This window comes from Apodemus sylvaticus, chromosome 3 (assembly GCF_947179515.1).
Source record: "Apodemus sylvaticus chromosome 3, mApoSyl1.1, whole genome shotgun sequence".
Lineage (NCBI taxonomy): Eukaryota > Metazoa > Chordata > Mammalia > Rodentia > Muridae > Apodemus > Apodemus sylvaticus.
This window is the reverse complement of record NC_067474.1, coordinates 115,111,224-115,137,432: the sequence shown is the minus strand read 5'-3', so window position 1 is coordinate 115,137,432 and position 26,209 is coordinate 115,111,224. Positions and strand designations below refer to the sequence as shown.

Genomic DNA, 26,209 nt, shown 5'->3' with positions numbered 1-26,209 from the left:
CTGGAAGTTTTGGGGGAAATCATAATGGGAAAACTAAGAAATAACTGTGGAAAGCTGAAGTAACAGGATTTTGATTGGTGTTCTCTGATCTCCTGAAGATTGTTGGCAGACACTCTTGATAAATGTATTTATTGTGTTTGCTTCTTAAAAATTCAGTAACATTAGGAATGGGAGTGAGGCCCTGGATTTGATCTCTACTCTCTGTCTCTCTGACTGTTTCTATCTCTGTCTCTTTCTTTCTCCCCTCTCTCCTCCCCCTCTTCCTCTCTCTTGTTCTCTCTGTAAGACAGATTGATTTTAAAAACACGAACCTTCACAAACTGAATCGGGAAGACCTTCAATCTCAGCTTTCCAACTCATCATATCATCACTTGCAGGAAAAGCAGTAATACCCTGTCAAATAGATAAATTAATAAATAAGTGAATAAATGAATAAACAAATACAGGCTGAAATATCTATCACCATTTTGAAAATCAAATAATGGGTTACACTGAATTTCAAATTTTGACTTTTTTCTTAATAGTTCATTTCTTAAGGTAGATGCCAGGAAACACATGAAATAAGAGTAAATTAGAAGCAAATTCCTAAGAGTAAAAATCACTGGTGGGACAGGAAGAAAGGCTGGGCTATGTGTCTGTGAAGTACATATGTACTGTGTGACCATTTACTATACCAACTAGAAAGGAAGGAAATATTTGGAAATTCAAAAAATGTGTGTTTCCTGAAGGTTTCTGAAGATGATTTAGATGTCACATGAAAGGCATGATGTAGGAACATTTTCACTAAAAAATTCCAAACTCTACTTAATTACTTATGTAATGGATATAATTGGATTTTTTTTGTGTTATGAAAGGGAATATAAAACAAATCATTTTTCTAGTTCTAACTCAGACATGGATTTTGTTTGGTTTTGGAAATGGATAAGTGCATAAAAATATGTCTAGTAGTGAAAGTGTAAAATCCACTGTGAAGATCTGTAGTACACAAAAATATGTCTAATAGTGAAAGTGTAAAATTCAATGTGAAGATCTATAGAGTCTGTCCCAAATGCCTCTCTAACTGTATAGAAGTTCATTGGAATGTATTTACTTTCGGTCTGGTTAATGTTGATATGTGATTTTTTTAAAAAATTCATTTTCATATTAAACTTTATAAAACTTATTTAAGAAAATAAAATTAAAATTTCAAGATTACTCTTGTATATAAAAACAAATTTTCCCTCCACTCAAGTACTGTGTCTATGAAGAGACAAAAATGAGCTTCACAGAAAACCTTAACAGCTCTGCTGAGCGTACTTAGGTTCTGAGCCAGCATGGTGAATACATATGCCAGGTGACTGCCAAGGTGAGCATTGTCTTTGTTTGCAAACGTTATCTGGACTGATATGACCCACCACTGATTTCTATTATGCCAGAGATCAATAATGTCTAGATTGAACAGAAATGTTATTGGTCATGAGGTCATGCATCTGTAATGTTTCTATAGCTGATCTTAAGCATCTCTGAGGAGGGCTTTTTTCTTTTTTAATGTGTTTATTGTAGGAGTAAAATAAACACATATTATGAACTCCCACCAGCAGAGCTATTGTTAGCGCCTCTGCACACACTCTTCTATGGATAGCTTTGTTTCTAAGTTTGCTTTGTGGTCCTTCCCTTTCTCCTCATTCTCTATTTTTATTTTCCATATATTAGTCATGACACAAATGAATGCCAATAACTTCACTTGGTGACATTGGAACAGAGGGTAGTTTTTTCCTTCTGAATTAAAATTAGGAGGCAAAGACATAAGAAGGAAAGTACTGGAAAGTATGCAGTAGAACACAAAAATTAAAAACAAAGAATCAGAAAATGATGTAGGGTGCTAGGTGGTGGTGTCAGGAGGCAGGAGGATCTCTGAGTTCAAGGCCAGCCTGATCTACAAAGAGTGTTCCAGGACAGCCAGGGCAGTTGCACAGAGAAATTCTGTTTCGAAAAACCAAACCAAAACAAAAAAATATGGAAGGAAGGGGAGGAGGAGGAGAAGGAGGAGGAAGAACAGCAGGAGGGAAGAAGGGAAGGAGGAAGAGGAAGAGGAGGAGGAGGAGGAGGAGAAGAAGAAGAAGAATCCTGGGGACAAATCTATACTGAATTTTTCTATCATTAAGTTTTCTGGTCAGAAAACAAAACAGGACTTAGGTTACAGTATTAGTGAGCACAACCTGAACCCGCCAGTCAATCTTGGCATACTCTAATACGCAGGGCTTCAGCTCACTAGAAAATGCCCTGCACTACGTACTTAAATTTGTTTCATCATTATTTTGAAACAGTAGTTATTAAAGAAAACTGTAGTTAAAAAGTTGGTGCAATTAAATCATGGTTTACAGACTAAACACACGGACTAACGTGCTTCTTAAACAGCATCACTGGATGAAACATCCTTCATGCCACTGTGCTTACCTTTCTTACGCTGTGTTCTAACTCATTGAAGTCTCTTTTCAGCAAGATGTGAGCTTTAGAGTACATAGTGAGATTGTTACCTGTCTTGGAACTCATCAGGTTTACTCAGGGCAGAGCTCCTGAGTCTCTGGTCACTCCCCGACCCCTGGTTAACAGTTACCCAGTCGAATAACTGCTAAGTTTAGGGTTTAATGGTGACTTTCTTTTCAACCTCTGACTCCTCCAGACAGGAATTTCCTGAAGGAAGACTGGGGTCCTTCCTATCTGTGTTGTCTCAGCTTCTACCCCGAGACAAACTTGGGGACCACTTGAGAGATGCAGGTGTTGTTGGCAGGCCAAGAGGAAAAGGCAAACCCGGAAGCAGTACTGCCAAGCTCTCTACCTGACAAGTAAAGGCTATCTCAGCTCAGCTGGACAAAGCAAACCGGTTGCCAAGCAACAGTTCTCTAGAGGCTGGTGAGAGGCTGTTGCCGCTCATCTAAGCAGTCCTCTTAGCCAATCAACGAACGGTTTCAGTGGGGAAGGCCAATGAAGTCAGCATTCAGGATGACATCATCCACCCCTCCGTGCACCCGGTCCCTGCGCATTAGAGGGTCTTTCTCGTGCGAGCTGGACTTGGACTGTAAATCACAGAAGCTTCTCACTAGTACCTGCCCACCATGAACCTTTCTCTTTGACTGGTACCCAAAATCCATCACATGACTGCCCTTTGAATAAACCTTCCAAATTTCTGAAGTTGGAATTCCAATTTCTAAAGCTAAAACCACCATTCTTGCTTCCCAACTAGGTTTCTACCCCTATTTATTCACCCCCTTTCTGAACTGGATAGCTGAGAGCAACCCTGGCTCTCCTCCTCTTCAGCATTTACACACACTCACCAAACTTCACTTGTTAACAGCCTTGCACATGCCTAGACACAGATCATCCTCTCATAGGACCGCCTGCCATAGATTTAAACTAGTATGGGAGCATGTGGTTCCTGTTTTAAGTACCGAATGGGTCTCAGCTACCTCTGAAGATAATTTTGCCTCCATCTTCAGCATTTTAAAGGTTGGCTAACTTCTATACTAGCGTTTCTCCCTTCCTGCTTCACATTGGTGGTGCCCCAAATAGGAAACTACTATATTCCCATGTGTACCACTCTGCCTGACTCCAGTCATCCCCTCTAGATTTACTTTCTATTTTCTGATGATCAATTCTTACATTTTCGTTGAAGGTTCCACAAAATCTGAGCAATGGTCTACTAACTGGCTACCCAGTGCACCTTGAAGCGTTACAACTTGCTTAGGGGCTGGCTTCTGGGAGATGTGCTTTAGTTGTGAAGGCTTCTGATTGGAGAGAGGACTGGGGCTTTTGGTGATAAGAGCAACCAAGAGAAAGTATATGTATATGCATACATGCCTATGTGCATGACTGTGTGTATGCATCTGATTAGGACGTAGCTACTGCCTGAGTTTGCTACAATAATTAGCATTGGCTTTTCATACACACAAATCACTTGAAATTGGAAATTTATAAGAAGAGCCAATCTAAAAATAGTCTTGTCTACCTGGCACTTCTATCTTTGCATTAAAAAGTTAGATTTATTATTATTATTATTGTTATTATCATCATCATCATCATCATCATCATCATCATTTTACGTGTATGGGTATATATGCCTGTGTGTATGTGTGTGCACTATCTTTGTGCAGTGCCCACAGCCAGAAGAAGGCATTGGATCTCCTGGAGCTTAAGTTACATGTGAGCTGCAATGTGTGTGCTGGGAATTGAACCCTAGTCTTAGGGAAGAACAACCAGTCCTTTTAACTACTGAGAAATCTCTCCAGCTCCCAAAATTTACTTTTAATATACATTTCACATATATCATTGGTGTCATGATTGTCCTGCATATCATAAGCTATATTCTTCTCTGTTGTATTCATCAGAATTATGCTGGTGGTTTTGTTTTGGGACTGTCTTAGGTTGGGTAGTTTGGTTTTGTTTCTGTCAACCTGATACAAGCTAGGATCATCTGAGAAAAGGGAACCTCATCTGAAAAAAGCTTCCATCAGATTGCCTGTAAGTAAGACTCTAGGGTATTTTCTTGATTAATGGTTGATATGGGCTGGGGGTCCAGCCCATGTGGATGGTACTACCCCTGGGCAGGTTGTCTTAGGTTGTAAAGAAAGCAGGTTAAGCAAGTCATGGGGAGCAAGCTGCACTCCTCCATGGCTTCTGCATCCATTCCTGCCTCTAGAGTCCTGTCTTGAGTTCCTGTTCTGAATTTCCTTAGTGGAAGACTATAAGCTGTAACATGAAATATAACCCCTTCTACCCCAGTTGTTTTTAGGCACAGTATTTATCACCCTCTCCTCCCTCCAAAACTTCCCATATACCCCTCCCCATTCCTTTCCAAATTCATGGGCTGTTTTCTTCACTAATTGTTATTACTTGTATATATATATATATATATATATATATATATATATATATATATATATATATATCCTAAATATAACCTATTGGGTCTATGTAACTTGTATGCATATGCTGTATGCATATGGTCATATGTTACTTGTTTGCATGTTTTTAGGGATGATGCTTAGCATGAGACCAACCAGTTGGTCCCTGGGCAAAAAATACCAGCCAGGACCACTTTTCTGGCTCCCAGCTTTATAGTTGACTGCAGTTCTTTGTGTAAGGTTAAAGTGTCTTGGGCTTTTCTCTATCCAATTTGGCCTGTTCATAGGTATTCACCTTGTCCAGTTTACAGTTTGATGGTCATATTGGTGGCACTTCATCAGTATAGCTTCTGCTGTAACTAGGAGACACAATCTCCCAGAAAGCTTCACGACTGAAGTTCCCCGAGTCTTAGGTGTGGGAGTGTTTTATAGCTGTGTTCACTGGACGGGGGCTCACCAGTTCTTCATTATGGTTGTGGTTTTCTGTAATGGTCTCCATCTGTTGCAAAGAGAATTTTCCTCGATGAGGGGTGAAGACTATACCTTTAAGTACAGGAAAAAATGTTTATAAGTAGGTATTAAGTATTACACTGGTTTAGTAATACTTAATTAGTGGTTGTAGACTAATTATTCTCCAAGAGCCACGGCTTTCACTAGCATTGTGTAGTTAGCTAGGTTTCCAATGCCTGAAATGATATCTCTTTTGCTGTATGGGTCTTAAGTCCAATTAGAGAGCTTCTGGTCACAGCCAAGCTCTTTATGTCACTGTTGCCCCTGTAGGATTATGGCACAATGCTGTTTTGGGGTGTGGTTCATAGGCGTTGTAGCTGGTAGAACTATTGGATGCATCTCTCCTCTGGAAGCTTGCTCAGTGCCTTCTGGTACCATGGAAGCTAGTCCTCAGGGAAGGGACATCCAGATCAATTCCAGTCGAGGGGTCTCTGAATTCTATTTCTGAAGTGCACAGTGTTTTCAATGACAGAGACCTACCTTCCACCTCTGGAAGCTAACCAGGGTTGTATGTTAACAGCTAGTCAGTAGGCTGTATGTTTTGGGAGTCCCTAAGACAGCCCTGGCTATCAACTCAAAGGCATGTTTCTCAAGTCTGGGTTTTTGTTACGTGATCTTTAACTCTTGGAGGGAACATTGCCAGACCAAATGAGAAAAGTTATGTTGTCTGTATAGTTATAAGACCAAGTCATGTGTATTGTGAATTTTTAAACATGAATAGTTAATAGGATCAGTCCTTGTGGCTATTTTAGACACCCATATCATTATTTTATCCTCCTCCCCCTTCTTCTGTACCTATGCCCTCCCTGTTCCCTAAGGAGCACCCTTCCCATTTCCCTATCAGATCATGTGGATCCTGTTATTTCCCTCTGTCCTCTTTCTACTTCTCTGTTTCTACCTCCCTTACTCTCCTTAAGGAGTCCCCACTTTCTCATTCTGTGATCAGATCACTTGTCCCTCTTTCTGTTATTCTCTAACTCCCCATCCCGGCAACAGTCCCACTCTACCTGGTTTTTGTAGTTATTGCATGCTCTGGACTCATATCTGAATATTTAAAGATAGGTGTTGTGTTTTATTTTTAAAAAAAAGGAAAGAAAAAGAAAGAAAAAATGCCAGGGATATGTTTGGTGGAGGCGCTATATGGTGCAGGGGAAGGGGGTGTCTCTGCAGGACCACACTGAGGCATCCCTTCCTCCTGAGGTATCAGCCTCATGATGGTATAGTATAGAATAGAGTTTATTTAGGGCATGGGGAGGAGAGTTGAGGAGTTAGCAGGGACAGAGAAAGGGAGGGGAAGAGGAAAGGAGGAGAGAAGAGAGGAGAGGAGAGGAGAGGAGAGGAGAGGAGAGGAGAGGAGAGGAGAGGAGAGGAGAGGAGAGGAGAGGAGTCAAGGCTGGCCATGAGCACTTGGAGAAAGAGAGGGGGAGGGGACTAGGGAGAAAAAGGACAGAGCAGGAAGAGAGCAAGAGAAGCCAGTGAGGAGGGGGCATGCAGCCCCTTTTATAGTGAGTCAGGCATACCTGGCTGTAGCCAGGTAAGAAATTCTAACACTAAGAACCTCCAATGAGAGAAAATGTATACATTTGTCTTTCTGGGTTTTGGTTGTCTTGCTCCCTATGGTTTTTTTTTTCTACTTCCATCCATATACCTGGAACGTTCATGATTTCACTTTTTCTTTACAGCTGAATAGTATCCATAGTGTAAACATATGACATTCTGCTTGTAGGGCTTTCAGGTTGATTCTATTTCCTAGAAATTGTGACTAGAGCAACAAGGAACATGGCTGAGCAGTTGTCTGTGGAGGGTGTTTCGGGGCCTTGGGAAACAAGCTAAGGAGCAGAGTAGGTGGAGCACAGGGTAGATTTATTTTAGAGAACTCACTACCCTGATTTCAGCATTGGCTGCATCCAGTTTGTAATCTCAACAATAAATGAGAGTCCCCTCTTTGCTAGCATTTGTTGGCAGTAGTTCCATTGATCTTTGCCATTCTGAATGGGCAGAAATCTCAAGGTTATTTTTTTCCATTGGATATTTCTTAGCCTGTTTTTAATCTTTGTTTTTTGAGTTCTTTGCGTATTCTAGATATTAAGTCTTTGTCAAATGTATAGCTGACAATGATTCTTTCCCATTTTGTTGGATTATTTACTAAACCGATTGTTTCTTTAGCTGTGTGGAAGCCTTTTAGTTTCATGAAGTCCTACTTGTCAGTTGTTGGCATTAATTACTGGGTAGGTGGATTTCTTCTTCAAGAAATCCTTTCCTGAACCATTACAGTTCAGGGCACAGCTCAAGTTTTCTTCTAGTAGTTTCAATATGTCAAGCTTAGGTTTTTGATCTGATTTGGAGTGAGTTTGTATGTGAGACAGTAGATACAGGTCTAATTTCATTCTTTTGCATGTGGGCATTCAGTTTTCCTGACACCATTTGTTGACGATCTTTCTTTTCTCTGGTGTATGTTTTTGATGTCCTTGTCAAATATTGCATGGCTGAAGTATGTGTATTTATGTTTGGGTTTTCAGTTTTGTTCCATTAGTCTACTTGTTTGTTCTACTGCCAATACCACATTGTTTTTATTACTGCGGCTCAGTAATATATCTTAAGATCTGGAATGGGAATCTCGCTAGCATTGGTTTATTTATTTTGTTTGTTTTGTTTTGTTTTGTTTTTTGTTTTTGTTTTCTCCCTCAGGATTATTTTAGTCTCTCTCTGTCTCTCTGTCTCTGTCTCTGTCTCTGTCTCTGTCTCTCTCTCTCTCTCTGTCTCTCTCTCTGTCTCTCTCTGTTTCCATGTCAATTTTAGGATAGTTTTTCCTAAATCTGCAAAAAATGAGCGGATTTTGTTTGAGATTGCATTTAATCTGGAAAGAACTTTTGGTCATTTTCTCAATGTTAATTCTATCAACTCATGAGCATGGGATATCTTTCCATTTTTTAGTGTGTTAATCTCTTTATTTAGAGGTTTAAAGGCTTCATTGCAGAGTCCTTGCCTTCCTTAGTTGGGTTTATTCTTAGATATTTTATTTTCTTCAAGGTTATTATAAATGGGAATATGTCCATGATCCCCTTTTCTGTATGTTTGCTGTTGGGGTATAGAATTGCTATTGATTTCTACAACTTGATTCTGAATCCTGCCACATTGCTAATTTTTTTTTTTGTTAAGGTTTCTGGTAGAATTTTGGGGATCGCTCATAGCATCTAAAAATATGAATTGTTAGACTTCTCTGTTTCCTGTTTGTGTCCCTTTAATTTTCTCCTCTTGTCTTTTTGCTCCAGATCCTACTTTGAGCACAATATGGAAAAGGGAGTGCAGGATAGTGGACATGTCTCCCTTTCTCTCACATCAGTGGCATTGCTCCAAGACCTGCTTCATTTCGGGAAGTATTAGACAAGCCTTTCTTGTAGATAGCTTTCATTGTGCTGATGTATGCTCCCTCTAACCCTATATTCTCTAGAACTTTCATCATAAAAGCAGGTTGGATTTTATTAAAGGCCTTTTCTGCACTTATTGAAATGATCATGTGATTTTTGTATTTATATCCATTCATGTGGTTTATTTTATCTATTGACTTCTATATTTTGAACCACTTCTGCACTTCTGGGATAAAGCCAGCTTGGTCAAAGTGCATAATTGTTTTGATGTATATCTGTATTCTGTTTAAATTTTTTCATTTTTTTATTGAGTATCTTCTTCATTTACATTGCCAATTGTAAAACCTTTTCCAATTCCCCCTTCCAAAACTCCCCTCTCCAACGATTCCCTTACCCCTCCTCCTACCCCCTGCCTCCATGTATATGCCCCTCTACCCGACACAGTCCGACCTTCCCCCCCAACTTCTTCCCCCCCATCTGTTTCCCTTTGTTGTGGCCTCTATTGAGCCTTTACCTGACCAATGACCACTCCTCCCACTGATGCCCAAAAAGTCATTACTCTGCCACATTTTTGACTGGAACCATGTATACCCCTTGGTTGATGGTTCAGTTCCTTGGAGTCTTGGGGTGTCTGGGTGTCCGAAGTCATTGTTTTTCCCATGGGGCTATATACCCCCTCAGCAACTCCGGACCACCCTCCAGATCCACCGTTGGGGTCCCCAAGCTCAGTCCAATAGTTGGTTGCTAGTTTCTGCCTCTGAATTTGTAAGGCTCTGGCAGGGCCCCTCAGGAGACAGCTATGGCATGCTCCTTTTGGTACATGCTTCTCCTAGTAGTGTTGGGGTTTGCTGACTATTTATAGGATGAATCCCCAGGTAGGGCACTCCTGGGTGGCCTTTACTTCAGACTCTGCTCCACACATAGCTTTCCTTGTTGCTCCTGTGAGTATTTTGTTCCCTTTCTCTTAGAGTCTGCATGAGATCTGCCCAGGATCTTCTAGCTTTCATAGTCTCTGGTGAGAAGTCTGGTGTGCTTCTGATAGGTCTTCCATTATATGTTACTTGGCCTCTTTCTCTTACTGCCTTTAATATTCTTTCTTTGTTTAGTACATTTGGGGTTTTGATTATTATGTGACAGGAGGTATTTCTGTTCTGGTCCAGTCTGTTTGGAGTTCTGTAGGCTTCTTGTATATTCATCGGCATCTTTCTCTTTAGGTTAGGGAAGTTTTCTTCCATAATTTTATTGAAGATATTTGCTGGCCCTTTAAGTTGTAAATCTTCACTCTCATCAATACCTATAATCCTTAGGTTTGGTCTTCTCATTGTGTCCTGGATTTCCTGGATGTTTTGGGTTACAAGCTTTTTGCATTTTGCATTTTCTTTAACTGTTGAGTCCATGGTTTCTATGGTATCTTCAGCATCTGAGATTCTTTCTTCTGTCTCTTGTATTCTGTTGTTGATATTTGCATCTATGTCCCCTGATTTCTTCCCAAGGTTTTCTATCTCCAAAGTTGTCTCCCTTTGAGTTTTCTTAGTTGTTTCTACTTCTGATTTTAGATCCTGGATAGTTTTGCTTAGCTCCTTCACTTGCTTGTTTGTGCTTTCCTGTAATTCTTTAAGAGATTTTTGTGTTTCCTCTTTCATGACCTCAGCCTGTTGACCAAAGTTCTCCTGTATTTCTTTAAGTGATTTTTGCATTTCCTCCTTATTGGCTTTTGTAGTCTCCTGAATTTCTTTCAATGATTTTTGTGTTTCCCTTGTAAGGGCTTCTAACTTTTGATCCATTTTCTCCTGAATTTCTTTAAGTATGTCCTTCATGTGTTCCTGTACCAGCATCATGATTAGTGATTTTAAATCCAAATCTTGTTTTTCTGGTGTGATGGGGTATCTAGGACATGCTGTTAAAGGAGAATTGGGTTCAGATGCTGCCATATTGCCTTGATTTCTGTTAGTGACGTTCCTGCGTTTGCCTTTTGCCATCTAGTTCTCACTGGTGTTAGTTGGTCTTGTCAATGCTGGACTCACCAGTGCAAGCTGCTTCTTCCCAGGTGGCCTCTGGTGCGCAGATGACCTCCTGCACTGCCTGGAGACAGGGTGCTGTTGCCCAGGCTGTTCAGATCTCGAAGCAGACACCTGAAGGCTCCCGCTGGGGTCTGCTGGACTCACCAGAGCACACTGACTCCTCCCAGCCAGCCTCCTGGGTGCCCCTCTGGCCTCTTGCAGGACCTGGAGATGTGGCATTGCAGCCCAGGCTGTTCTGGATCCCGAAGCGGAGATCTGAAGGCTCCTCTCCTCTCTTCTTATTTTTTCTGTCTAGTTTTCTTTTTTTGATTCATTTAAGAAAGACTGAATATAGGTCTTCTTTGAAAGTCTCATAAAATTTTGCAGTTAATTAATGCACTCTTGAACTTTTAAAAAAAAAGTAGAATGCTTTTTATTACTATTTCAATCTCACTTGTTAGAAATCTGTTTAGGTTGTTGACATCTTAGTTTAATTTGGCTGACTCTAGAAAATCATTAATTTCTTTTAGGTTTTCCAGCTTAATGGTTTTTAAAAATATTGCCTTATAATATTCTCATTTTCTTTTGTGTCTATTGTAATGTTTTCCTGTTCTTTTCTGGTTCTGTTTTTCTTGTTGATGATGAGTTTGTTTGGTTTGGTTTGGTTTGGTTTGGTTTGGTTAGTTGGGTCACAGGCCTTTCAACTTTGTTTATTTTCTTAAAGAACCAACTCTTAGATTTGTTGATTCTTTGTATTGTTTTCTTTGTATTTTATTGATTTCTCCTTTGATTTTCATTTTATTTTATTGCCGTTAACAGGGTTTTACGAATTTTATTTGTTCTTGTTTTTTCAGCCTTTTTAGTTGAACCATTAAACTATTTATTTGGACATTTTTAAAAATTTTTAAATGTAGACATTTACAACTATAGAGGTTTTTTGTTTTTTTCAAAACAGGGTTTCTCTGTGTAGCCCTGGCTATCCTGGAACTCACTGTGTAGACTAGGCTGGCCTCAAACTCAGAAATCCACCTGCCTCTCTGCCTCTGCCTCCCAAGTCTGGGATTAAAGGTGTGCGCCACCACTGCCCCAACATTTACAACTATAAATTCCTCTTGTAGGACTGCTTTCAATGTGTCCCAGAGGTTTTGTTATATGTTATAGTTTCATTTTTCATTTAGTTCCAGGAAATTTTTTATTTTCTTGATTTCCCTTTTGACAAATTCATTATTTAGTAGTGAGTTGTTTTATCTCCAGTTTAAACAGTTTGTGTATTTACTAGAAGTTTTATTTTTCCAATATAAATTTTAGTGTGTTGTCAGATAGAATATAAGGAGTGATTTCAATCTTTTTGGATTTGTGAAGATTTGTTTTGTATCCCAGGATTTGGTTTATTTCAGAACAGCTCCCATGTGCCGCTGAGTAGAATAAATAGTCTTTGGTGTTTGAGTACTCTGTGGGAATTTGTTAAGTACATTTGATATAGGATGTAAATTAATTTTGGTGTTTCTGTTTGTTGTTGTTTTGTCTAGATGATCTGTCTATTGGAGAAAGTGGGTTATTGAAACCACTTACTATCAATAGATCGATGTTAATCTGTGTCTATAATTCCAACAGTAGATGTTTTTTTAATGAAATTGGGCCTCTCCTAGTTTGGTGCATATATGTTTAGAAAAGCAATGTGGTCTTGGTTAATTATTTCCTTGGTTAGAGTAAAGTGTTCCTCTTTATCTGTTCTGATTCTTCCTGTGAAGTTTCTTTTGTTAGATAATAGAAGAGTGACACATGCTTGTATCCTGGATCCATTTGATTAAAGTGGCTTTTTGTTTTATGTTTTGTACCCTTTTACTCTTAGGTGGTGCCTATCTTTAAAACTATGATGTGTTTCTTATAGGCAGCAGATAAATGGATTTGGTTTCTTTTGTTTTGTTTTGCATTTTGAGATAGGACTTCTCTGTATAGCCCTGTTCCCTGTTCCCTGGAACTCACTCAAGGCTGGCCTTGAACTCAGAGACCCACCTGGGTCTGACTCCCAAGCACACACCATCACTGCCTGGCAGCATTTGGTTTCTTGATCTATCCAGTCAGTCTATGTCTTTGATTAAAGAATTGAGGCCATTGATGTTTAAAAGTGATGTTTACTATAATGCAGGGTGTGCTATTTGTGTTCTCAGACTGGCTCACAGGTGCAAAATTGGTATCTTGCATTTTAATAATTATGGCTTTGTATTTTCTTCCATAGTCTCTCTGCTGTGCTCACATACACCTGGCAACACACATACCCTTCAGAATGAAATAATGCTGCTTTTATTTTCTTTAGATTTAGTTTGTTGAATATAATTTTCTTTAGGCTGTTTATGTCATTGAAACAAGTTCTGTCTCTTTTAATCATTGCAGATAGTCTTACTGGGTATAGTATTTGGGTTTATTGCCACAGTCTATAGAACTTAAAATGAATTGCACCAGGTTCCTCTGACTTTCATATTTTCATTGAGAAATCAATTGTTATTCTGAATGTTTTTCCTTTACATGGGACTTGTGTTTTATTTGTTCTTTTGTTTTGCTTTTATTCTCTTGTAACTTTCAATATACTGTCTTTGTTATGTATACTTACTATCTTAACTATAATATGCTATAGGGAATTTCTTTCTGGTCTTGTTTGTTTGATATTCTACATGCTTATATTTCATGAGTATATCTTAGTTGGGGGAATTTTTTTTAATGATCTTGTTAAAGATCTGGTCTATGCCATTTATTTGGGTTTTTTTTCCCTTATCTATCTATGCCTATAATTCTGTCTCTTTTAATCATTGCAGATAGTCTTGTTGGGTATAGTATTTTGGGTTAGTTGAAAAATCAATTAATGGCATTTTCCTCCATGGTGTCCCATATTTCTTGTGTGATCTTTTCTTGTATTTTTTGTGTGTGTATTCCTAGAATATTTGGTCTAGAGCAATGGTTCTCAACCTTCCTGTACTTAAAACTTCCTGACCCTTTAATATAGTTCTTCCTGTTGTGAACCCCAACCATAAAATTATTTTTGTTGCTACTTCATAACTTATTTTACTATTGTCATGAATCATAAATGTAAATATCTAATGTGCAGGATGCATTTTCTTTTTTTCTTTTTTTATAAATTTTTATTTTCAATATTCTTTGTTTTTTTAAATTTTTTTATTCGATATAATTTGTTTACATTTCAAATGATTTCCCCTTTTCTAGCCCCCCCCCTCCCTGAAATTCCCGTAAGCCCCCTTCTCTTCCCCTGTCCTCCCTCTCACCCCTTCCCAGTTCCCCGTTCTGGTTTTGCCGAATACTGTTTCACTGAGTCTTTCCAGAACCAGGGACCGCTCCTCCTTTCTTTGCTCTACTATGTTCATAGCAGCCCTATTTATAATTGCCAGATGCTGGAAAGAACCCAGGTATCCCTCAACAGAAGAGTGGATGCAAAAAATGTGGTATATCTACACAATGGAGTACTATTCAGCCATTAGAAACAACGAATTCATGAAATTCTTAGGCAAATGGATGGAGCTAGAGAACATCATACTAAGTGAGGTAACCCAGACTCAAAAGGTGAATCATGGTATGCACTCACTAATAAGTGGTTATTAACCTAGAAAACTGGAATACCCAAAACATAATCCACACATCAATATTCTTTGTTTATATTCAAAATTATTTTCCCTTTCCCGGTTCCCCCCTCTCCATAAGTTCCCTAAGCCCTCTTCCCTCCGCCCATTCTCCTATCCACCCCCTCCTACTTTTCTGTCCTGGTATTCCCCTACAATGCTGGAACAAGCATTTTCAGGTCCAGGGACCTCTCTTTCCTCCTTCTTGGGAGTCATTTAATATGTGTATTGTGTCTTGGGTATTCAGAGTTTCTGAGCTAATATCCACTTATCAGTAACTGTATTGCATGTGTGTTCTTTTGTGATTGGATTAACTCACTTAGGATATTTCCCAGATACAACCATTTGCCTAAGAATTTCATGAATTCATTGTTTTTAATTGCTGAGTAGTATTCCATTGTCTAAATGTGCCACATTTTCTGTATCCATTCCTTCACTGAGGGACATTTGGGTTCTTTCCAGCTTCTGGCTATTATAAATAGGGCTATTATAAATAGGGCTACTATGAACATGTGTCATTATTGCATGCCGGGGAATCCTCTGGGTATATGCCCAGAAGTGGTATTGCAGGTATTCCCATAACTAGGAAGTGTTATGCCCAGTTTTCTGAGGAACAGCCAGACTGATTTCCAGAGTGGTTGTACCAACTTGTATTCCCACCAGCAGTGGAGGAGTGTTCCTCTTTCTCCACATCCTTGCCAACACCTACTGTCTCCTGAGTTTTTCTTTTTTGTTCTTTTCTATATACTTTGTTTACATTCCAAATGATTTCCTTTTTCCCAGTTCCCCCCTCCCCATATGTCCCATAAGCCTTCTTCTCTCCACCATTCTCCAATCACCTCCCTCCTTTTTCTCTGTCCTGATACTCCCCTACCCTACAATGCTAGATCAAGCCTTTCCAGGATCAGGGTCCTCGCCTTACTTCTTCATGGGAGTCATTTGTTATGCTAATTGTGCCTTGAGTATTCAGAGCTTCTGGGCTAATTAATATCCATTTATCAGAGATTGCATTCCATGTGTATTCTTTTGTGATTGGGCTACCTCACTTAGGATGATATTTTCCAGTTCCAACCATTTGCCTAAAAATTTCATGAATTCATTGTTTTTAATTGCTGAGTAGTATTCCATTGTGTAAATATACCACATTTTCTGTATCGATTCTGTCTCCCGAGTTTTTAATCTTAGCCATTCTGATGGGTGTGAGGTGAAATCTCAGGGTTGTTTTGATTTGCATTTCCCTAATGACTAATGATGTTGAACATTTTTTAAGATGCTTCTCAGCCATTTGAAGTTCTTCAGGTGAAAATTCTACAATTAGTGGAAAACACCAATACAAGGAGGGAAACTACACCCTGGAAAAAGCAAGATAGTAAATTTCTTTCACCAAGCCCAAAAGAAGATAACCACTCAAATATTAAAATAACATCAAAAATAACAGGAAGTAATAATCACTACTCCTTAATATCTCTTAAAATCAATGAACTCAATTCCTCCAATAAAAAGACATAGACTAACAGACTGGATACATAAACAGGACCCTACATTTTGCTGCTTACAGGAAACACACCTCGGGGCCAAAGACAAACACTACCTCAGAGTAAAAGGCTGGAAAACTATTTTATAAGCAAATGGTCTTAGGAAACAAGCCAGAGTAGTCACTGTAATATCAGATAAAACTGACTTTCAACCTAAAGTCATCAAAAGAGACTTGGAAGGACACTTCTTACTGGTCAGAGGAAAAATCCACCAAGAAGAACTCTCCATTCTGAATATCTATGCTCCAAATGCAAGGGCACCTTCATTCGTAAAAGAAACTTTGCTAAAGCTCAAAGCACACATTGCACCTAACACAATAATTGTGGGTGACTTCAACAACCCACTCTCCTCACTAGACAGATCAAGAAAACAGAAACTAAACAGGGACACAGTGAAACTAATTGCAGCATTGGACCAACTGGATTTAACACACACACACACACACACACACACACACACACACAAACACACACATACACATATATATGTGTGTATTTATAAAACATTTCACCCTAAAGCAAAAAGCAAAAGAATATACCTTTTTCTCAGTACTTCACAGTACCTTCTCCAAAACTTCTCCATATAATTGGTCACAAGACAGACCTCACCAAATATAAAAAAATCAAAATAATCCCATGCCTCCTATCAGATCACTATGGAATAAGAGTGGTCTTCAATAGCAACAAAAACAACATAAAGCCCACATACACATGGAAGCTGAACAATACTCTACTCAATGATACCTTGGCCAAAGAAGAAATAAAGAAAGAAATCAAAGACTTTTTAGAATTTAATGAAAATGAAGGCACAACATACCCAAATTTATGGGACACAATGAAAGCAGTGATAAGAGGAAAACTCATAGCCCTGAGTGCCTCCAAAAAGAAACTGGATAGAGCATACACTAGCAGCTTAACCACACACCTGAAAGCCCTGGAACAAAAAGAAGCTAATTCACTCAGGAGGAGTAGAAGACAGGAAATCATCAAACTCAGGGCTGAAATCAATCAAGTAGAAACAAAGAGAACCATACAGAGAATCAACAAAACCAGGAGCTGGTTCTTTGAGAAAATCAACAAGATAGATAAACCCTTTGCCAGACTAACCAAAGGGCACAGAGACAGTATCTAAATTAACAAAATTAGAAATGAAAAGAGAGATATAACAACAGAAATGGAGAAAATTCAAAAAATCATCAGATCCTACTACAAAAAGTCTATACCCAACACAACTGGAGAATCTGGAGGAAATATATTTTCATTGATGCAAGTTGAACATAGTTAAAGCACAGTAACTGATTCCAAAAACAATATGTAATTTTGAATAGTAATTTTTGTTTCTAATTATAAATAAATGAAATTTTGTCTTGCAGCATGGTGTAGCATGGGTAACAGTGTCAATATAGCAACAGGAAATTACATTGCTACATTTTGCAACATTATGTGTAAAAAGTCAACATTACTGAAAAAGATGAGATTGTTTCTTTTTTACTAGATCAGAAATTCTCAGGGCAGCCTTTGCAAGAGCAACAAAGACCACCTTCTACAACATGTTTACTTCTGTATTCAGGTTTGATAATTGACAAGCTGAAAAGCCTGTTTCACAGAAATATGCTGTTAGAAAATGGAACAAAGAGGCCCAACACAGACTTGGACAGAACAGGTTCTGAACTCTTGATCCAGAACTATGTAACTGACATTGTGGAGAAATCAGCTCTCATTGTATCACTGTTAGTAAGCCCAGCAGACTCATCTTGCACTATCTTGGGAACATCTTCAGCTTTGACTGTGAATGGGTTTCTGAAAAGTACAAACATGGCGTCAGGTGGATTTGGAAAATTTGATAAAATTTGTCTGCATGGTAATTTTTGTGAAAGAACACAGAAAATTATCATTGTAATCCTTTTGTCTTGCCCAAGGTCATGTTCCTCAAAGATTGCAGATAAGTTAGGCAACATGTAAATTTTACCCCCCCCCCCTTTTTTTTGCCAAAGCTGACGTTTCATTTGAAATTATTGCATCTTTTCAGACAAAAGGAAACACTTTGCATTTGGTCCTTGCAGTGATAAATTTAACTCATTCAAAATGGCAAAGGTGTCAACAACATAAGCTATTTTCTGCAATTTACTTTTATCATTTGTCTTAGTTAGGGTTTTACTACAGTGGACAGATACCATGACCAAAGCAACTCTTATAAGGACAGCATTTAATTGCGCTGGCTTACAGGTTCAGAGGTACAGTCCATTATCATTAAGGCAGGCACATGGTGACATCATTTGAAGGGTGCTAGCAGAATACTGGCTTCCAGGAAGCTAGGATGAGGGTGTGTCCACAGTGACACCCCTACTCCAACAGGGCCACTCCTTCTAATAGTGCCATTCCCCTGGCTGAGCCTATACAATCATATCACTGAAAAATGCTTCTAACCTATGATTTTGCTTACTGATTAAAAGGTGTTTTGAGTTCATCATAAACCTCAAAAACACATTTTGAAACTTTTCCTCTCAATAACCATCTTACCTCACTGTGAAATAGTAGATGCTTTTTCGTCAAATCCAACTAATTGCACAGTTTCAAAGAGTTGACCGTTTAAAGTGCTTGCCTTTGCAAAATCACAGAACATATGACACTTTTCAGTACTTCTTGTAACTCTTGCATCAGCGTCTTCATTGCTAATATTTGCTGATGATTCATACAGTAAGTTCTGATGACTTTTAATGACTCAACCAGATGTTGAAACTCAGATGGACATCCTAGCCTAGCGGAGCATTGTCTGTATAAACACCACCAACCTTTTCCTAAGACATCTTATGCTCTTTCAGAAATGGACCAACTGCATCAAATATATCATGTGCAGCAGTTGTTGTCTTCAAGAGGTTTGCAAAAAAGAAACTCATCTTTAAAGTTGCTATCATTAATACACTTCATGTAAGCCAGTAAGTGTAAACAATTTGTGATGTCTGCAGAGTCACTGAGCTAGATACTAAACATTGGAAGTGGAGTACATTTAATTTTCTGGATTACTTGATCAAGAATATCAGCAGACATGTCATGTATTCTTCTGTGGACAATGTCCAAGTTAGATAAGGTTAGATAAGTTCAGTTAAGTTCAGTTAGATAAGAAAACTGAACTCAATTTCACAACAAATTCATCTCTGATCATAACTTAAACACTATTTTTGGCTTCTGGTAATAATAAATCCTCAGCAATGATTTGAGGTTTCATAGCTCTGGTGATTCCGAGTGCCACTAAAAATGGCTGCTACATTTTGCTTGTGGTACTGGCCACCAGTCTGGCTTTCCTGAGCCCATCAACTTTGCTTCTAATTGGTGCCTTTGCTGGCAGAGCTTGGATGCTTGTTATCAAAATGAGCTTTAGTTTGTTTGGTTTCATATATTTGGCTGATAGAACTTCACAACAAAGAACACATTTTGGTTTCTCAATTCTTGCTGTAGTTATTGAGATAAAACCATACTGTAAAAAACCCTTACTTATATTTTTCTCAACATTTTTCTCTACATGATCTATTGTCATGGGTTGTTTTTCTAATGAAAATAATATATTACAATATCCTTAATAATATGACAGATGATACATGGCAGAGTTCAGTCAATATTGTTCATTAAAATTTAATACAACATATTTATTTTTTAGCATATCTGTCACTATCACATGAGGGCAGTATTCACATGAACCACAGATAAATATTAAAAGACCAAAAAGCAGCATCCAGATTAAGTTAGGCTGGTTGGTATATACACGCATGCGCGCGCATGCACGCGTGCGCACATACACACACACACACACACACTCACTGCAATAATTGATTTTACAGTACATGATTTACATATTTTACATTTACCCAGTCATTATAATTCATGTAGTATTGTTTTTACCCCCAATACTGCTTCTTTCCATGCAGTAGCTGTTTTCTACACATGTTTGGCTGGCCTGCACAAGGACGTTATGGCATGAACACTGTCTCATATGCCTGTATTTGTTTCAGCTGTATGAGATGGGTTGCTAGGATGATATTGTCATATGTGGGAGTATCTGCATGTGGGTAGACCTGCCTGGAGTTGGATAGAGGACTGGAGTCTCAGTTCCTCACACTATTAAAAATATGTTTTCCAATAGCCTGAGGCAACACCAGTGAAAGGGTCATTTGACTCCCCAAAAGAGGTTGAGAGATACTGGTCTAGACCCCCTATTTTATCCTCGAGACTTGATCCTCTTTCTTCCCTGTGATTCATCTTACTTGTAAGGCTTTCCTTTGAATTTTCTAGATGGGATGTTGGGTTTTCAATTCCTTGTTCAGTTCAGTTTGGATCTTCTCAGTGTTTTCATCTCCTAACTGAATTCCGTCCTCAAGTCTTGGGCTGGCCTTGTCATTTCCCTCAGCCTGTGCCTGTGTTTTCCTGGGCATCACTCAGTTATTCTCCTTAAGCCCTTCCTCCTTGATTCCATTGAGCTGCTGCTCTCTGTTTTCTTTAAACTCCTTGAATTCCTTGATGGGGATTATGATTCTTTTAAATTCTATATCCTGGAATTCATCTAGGTCATTACCATTGGCAAGCATTTCTTCAGGGCTAGTAGGATTTGGAGAGAAGATGATGGCTTGATATTTCATGTTTGGTATTCTTACAATGAGATCTGGGCATGTGGACTTCCTTTGTTAGCTCTGAGTTTGTTATGGATGAAGCATGTTGTGGGAAAGAGAAGACGTGTTAGGTCTGGAGGTTGGAAATGGCTTGGGTGGAATGAAGTGAGATGGACAGAGGGACTGCACGTGCTTCCTGTTCGACCTTAGGTGGGGATATGAAGGTAGATAGACTGGGAGTCCTGTACTTCAGCAGATAGTCAGGGAAGATCTTGACCAAGCCTGGAGTTCCCTTGCGATGAAGGGAAGGAAGGCAAGAGTAAGCTATTGTCCTCAAGTTAGGGGTCCACTGGTTATGCGACCCAGGGAAAACCTAATGGATTGTGGAAAAATGAGAATTGAGTGGAATGGAATACTCACCAGGCTAGACCCTGAAGGAGAATATAGGAAATCTGGGTATTGAATGGGACCTACATATGGTTGTATGCAGGGGGCTAGGTCTTGGCAGAAGCCTAGAGGTTGGCAAGGGAGCAGGAAAAGCAAGTAGAACCCGCCTGTTAGCTTTCGTCATTCTCTCTCACTAATTTGCCCATCCAGGAAAGGCAGACTATCACTGTGTGGAACAGTGCCCACCCCTAACTTGGTACTAAAGGTGTGTCCTGATCACACACTGTCCATTCATTAAGAACTGTCTCTGATTTTGGTAGCTTACTAATACATACATACATATATATTATCTTATATATTGCTCAGCATGCTTAGCCATTGGGAAATAGTTCATTATATGTTGTACTTTAGTATTTTCATCTTTTTGGGTGGAAAGGAGATTTAAGTAGGGCCATCTCAGACTTGCACTTTCATCTTATACTCCTAAAAATACTTACACTCCTCCATGTTTGAAAGGTGAGGTCTATATTTTATTTCTATGACAGGCATACACATACACACAGACACACACAATCCTTGTGGTATCTTCAGGCTTTGTTCTGTGGTTAAGTTAAAGGGGACTCAAGTCAGCCCTAATGGCACTAGGGTCTTCCAGAAATCTGTGGTCCAGAATATGCAGGGGAATCCATGCATGGCAGATTCCCTGTTGCTAGCATTGGAAATGGAAGAGGCCAGATGATGGTGTGGGTAGCACCCAAGAATCTCAAGGAGCAACTGGGAACAGTTGTCCGCAAACTTCAAGGCACGGGAGCTCTGCAACACTTCCATGAGTTTGGAAGGGGGCTTGAATTCCAAATCATGGCAGTCAACACCCTATAAGACCCTGAGCAGACAATGACATCAAGTCATGCCTGAATTAGGTTGATGGAACTGTTGTGCTCAATGGTTGCTATGTTAAGATGGTAAGTTATATGCAATTTGAGTTTGCTTCATCTGAAATTCTTAGGACTAGAACTGTTTTCTAGATTTTTCTACCTTGGAACATTTATATGTCCTCTGCTGGGCAAGCTCTTCTAGCTCCCAAGTCTGAAGTCCCAAATTCACCAAGATCTGAAGCTGACCTGCTAGTAAATCAGAAAGTTTCAGATTTTGAAGCCCTTCATATTTTAGATATTAGTATTAAGGGTGCTCAACTTTATTTCATGTCACATCAATATCGAACAAATACAGCTTCTATGCAGAGGACACAGCTGCTGATCAAGGCATATCATATCATAGAACACTGGTCAGTTACTGACCTGTGTTTATGATGCTTTGCTACAAAAAGAACTTGAAAGCAGTGAGTAGCTATTCCCACTTGGTCCTAGACAAGGAAGAGGATAAATATGGATGAGCAATTTTTAAAATTCAACATCAGCTGCAACTCACATACAAATTCTCATCATCCTTGGTGAGCCAGGCAACAGACAGTGTAATTGTTTGACGTATGCAATGTTACTGAAGCTGTCTCCAGCTTTGAAACTAGGCATCCCATCCCCCACCCCGTTCTTTTTTAAAAATAATTCTTTCTCTCGGGACCTGAACAGATGTTTTCATTTTACTTCAACGAAAAGACTGTTTTCCTCATCCACCAGGAATATGTCCCAGTACAAAGTGCTAACCTCGTTTGGATTTGAACCCCCATCCTCAAGAGCAAAGGGAGGTGGATGCTAGCCAAGTGTCAGCTCAGCTGCGAGAAGTGTTTTAAATCATGTTTTGACGTATGTTATGCTGTTAACCAGAAAACTCAGGGCAGCACACAGCACACATGCTTCTAGTCACAGGCTTCAGATCACATGATCTCTTCTTTGTCTTGAAGACCTTTTGATGTGCGTTCCCAATATTGAGTTTCTCTGCTTTTAATAATCTTATATTCCTTCCTCAATATAAATGTCACGAAAAGTACCGAACGCTAATCTTCAAAGATCAAACAGGGGGAGAGAGGTGGGCAGACGAGCCCAGTGGCTTGAATTCCTGAAATTTCTCATTTAAAAAATTTATTCTCACTAATAAAAGCCTCAGTTGAAGATGCGCTTGGTTCCTCTTTTCAAAGTTGGAACACCAGGATTTTATAATTATTTAACAAAATAATTTGATCTCTCCCTGTGAGACACCTGAGATGCAAGACCACTAATCTTTATTTAGAGTCACTCAGAACTGAGACATGCTGGCTTTTATTTTCCTATCTTTGCTTTGGTTGGTGTGACCAACCGTCCTGGTGTGCCTGCAATAAAGGACTTGGCAGTGCTAACCTGGAGAGTCCCTTGCAAACTGGTTTAGTTTGTCATGGTAGCTTCTTCAGCATCAAAGTACTTTTTTTTTTGTCTTTTTTTTTTAAGTGGGAATTGTGTAATAATTCGATAAAAGCTATTCACTTGTTTTAGAACTTGGCTATTAAAAAGCACCCAATTTGTTTCCTATGACAGGCTGGCACACAAACCCCCACAATGAAAGTTATGAGAGTCACGCTCAGAATCATGTTTGGGGAAGATGCTGGAGGTGTCTGTGATGAAGGTATGCAGGGTCCGGCAGGAACACTACATGTGCTGAAGTGTTTTAGGAGAACTGGGTTTCTTTTCATTTCCCCACCGGAAAACACCATCTGTTGAGAGACACGGCATTTATAATGTCTGAGTGCAGTTGTGGATGGGCATTTAAGAGGCACAATTATTCCAGGCTTCCTTCATGCGTGTCACTTTGATATACCTTTCCTTGTTGTTTTCAGTCGCCCTCCAGAGGTAGTTCCAGAAGTTCAACATTGGTGAGGCTTTGAGGTGGCAGTCAGCTTTGCAAGGGTAGGGGACAGCATATGGTTTAGGAATGGCTTAGAGATGCTTCTCAAAGCTGTTTTTACTTATTGTGTGCTTGTGAGGACTAGTTAGAAGGGAGATGATGGAAACTATTGATGGGTGAAGCCCGCCCCACCTCTCCAGTGTCAGTGCTGGGTGTTCTACATTATAACATAAGCATGAATAAATAGAATATTTGAGCTCTACTAACTTTACTTGAGGGTAATATATCCCTTTATAAAAATTGTGTAAAACATGAGGAATTGTATTATTACTATTTTGAGTAACTTCCACATGCCAGATACTTCTTTGTTCATATTTGTAGTTGTATCTATATCTACATGTACATATGCAGATACATTCTCACTAAATGTTTTGAAAGATTGCTATTATAAAAATGTTATAAAACTGTGTAGACTGGATTTTATGCCAGGCCTTTTTTCTACAATTGCCATAATTTGGCTCATTTTAAAGACCCTATGAAGCAATTACAGGTTCAGGCAAAGAAACAGAAGTTCATATGCCTATGAATGAGTGATGGGGAGATAAGGCAACCTTTGTTTTTCTTTGGTGGCACTGGTGATTGAGCCAAGTGCCCCAAGTTCACTAAGCATGCACCTGACCACTCAGCTCTACTCTCAGCCCAGAACCCTTTAACCAAGATGCTGTCCTTAGACCATTTCTTAGCTAAGGGAATAGGGTGCTTCCATTACTCAGGGTCAGCCAGCAGTTGCTGTGCTGGCGTAGCTGAAAATGTAGGCTTCTATTCTTTCATTAAGAAAAGGGAAGCCTGGATATGGCGCTCCATGTCACATCTAAGAACTTATTCTCAGACACCGTTGATGAGACATTCTGCAATGGTCTTGATGGGTTGTAATTTTGAGGTGATTGCGATAATAGCCAAACCGAATGAAGATTGCCATAGCACAGGGCTGCCCAATACATCCCACCGGCCATCAGGCTTTCCTGGCTGAGTTATAGATTGTCCACTATGTTGAAGTTCTTTATTTTTAAATTACTTATTTTAAAATATTTTTATTGACATTTTTGACATACAATATGCTCTGATCATGGTTTTCCCTCTAGTCCCTCCTAGCCCCTTCCCACCCCCTCACTTAATCGATTTATGTCCTTTACTTATGCCTCTCTCCATTTAGAAAACAAACATCAAACAAAGGAAGCAAATCAGAATTTAAAAGGAAAAAGAAATAACACACACACACACACACACACACACACATACAAATAAAACCCTTAAAAACACAGAATCAGAAACAATATTATATAAATAAAAGACCAGTGAGACAAGAAAAAAAATATTGACTAAAATGAGACCAAAAGTCTACAAAAATATCATTGAGTTTATTTTGTGTTCTCTGCCCATCTGCTGTTGGGCCTGGGGCTTACTCTTAAGTGTGATTAATAAAGTCAGAGAGACTCCATTTGGGGAAAACTAATTTTTTTTTTTATTTGAAAGTGCATGCCAGTTGGAGATAGCTTCTTGGTTAGGGATGGGAGCTCATGTGCACTTCCTCCGTTTCGGTGCTGGGACCTCCTCTGATTTGAACCTGCACAGGCCCTGTGCATGCCACAGTCTCCATGGCCTCTGCATCAGCTCCTGCTTCCTGACCTGCTTGAGTTCCAGTCCTGACTTCCTTTGGTGATGAACAGCAAGGTGGAGGTGTAAGCTGAATAAACCCTTTCCTCTCCAGTTTGCTTCTTGGTCATGATGTTTGTGTCGAATAGAAACCCTGACTAAGACAACAATTATTTCTAGTTCTATACATTTGCCTGCAAATTTCATTTTTTCAACATCCAAATAATACTCTATTATGTAAATGCAGCATATTTTATTATCTATTCCTCTATTAATAGACATATAGACTGTGTCCAATTTCTAGCTATTATGAGTAGAGCAGCAATGAACATGGATGAGCAAGTATCTCTGTAGTAGAATGTAGTATCGTTTGCATATATGCCCAAGAATGGAATGGCTGGATTTTGTGGGAAATCTATGCCCATCTTCCTAAGGAATCAAACACACTGACTTCTACAGTCATCTTACAAGTTTACACTCTAACCAGCAATGGCTGCGTATTCTCCTTACTCCACGTCCTTTCATAGCTGTCATTTGTTTTATTGATCTGGGCCATTATGACTGGTGTAGTAGGATCAAATCCCAAAGTAGTTTTGATTTGCATTTCTTTGATGACTAAGGATGTTGAATATTTCTTTATGAGCTTTTTGTGTTTCCTCTTTTCAGAATACTTTGTTTATGTCTGCACCCCATTTTATTTTATTGAATATATTCTTCATTTACATTTCGACTGTTATACTCTATCCTGGTTTCAGCCCTCCATGAAAACCCCCAACTCATTCTCCACCCCCTGCCTCCAAGAATATGCCCCCCCATCCAACCCATTCCCACCTATCCCCCCTCAATTTCCCCACACTGGTGCATCTATTGAGCT

General features: G+C 39.2%; 1 protein-coding gene across 1 annotated transcript in view; it reads right to left on the bottom strand.

The window, feature by feature from the left end:
• Ube2u (ubiquitin conjugating enzyme E2 U) overlaps positions 1–2,502 on the bottom strand; it is a 61,258-nt gene extending 58,756 nt beyond the window's left edge. Inside the window, exons 1-2 of the mRNA XM_052175806.1 lie at positions 2,437–2,502; positions 312–393 (exon numbers count right to left, since the gene is read on the bottom strand). Coding sequence (XP_052031766.1) covers positions 312–393; positions 2,437–2,502 — 148 coding nt within the window. The remainder of the gene's footprint in view (positions 1–311; positions 394–2,436) is intronic.
• Between the last annotated feature and the right edge of the window lie 23,707 nt (positions 2,503–26,209).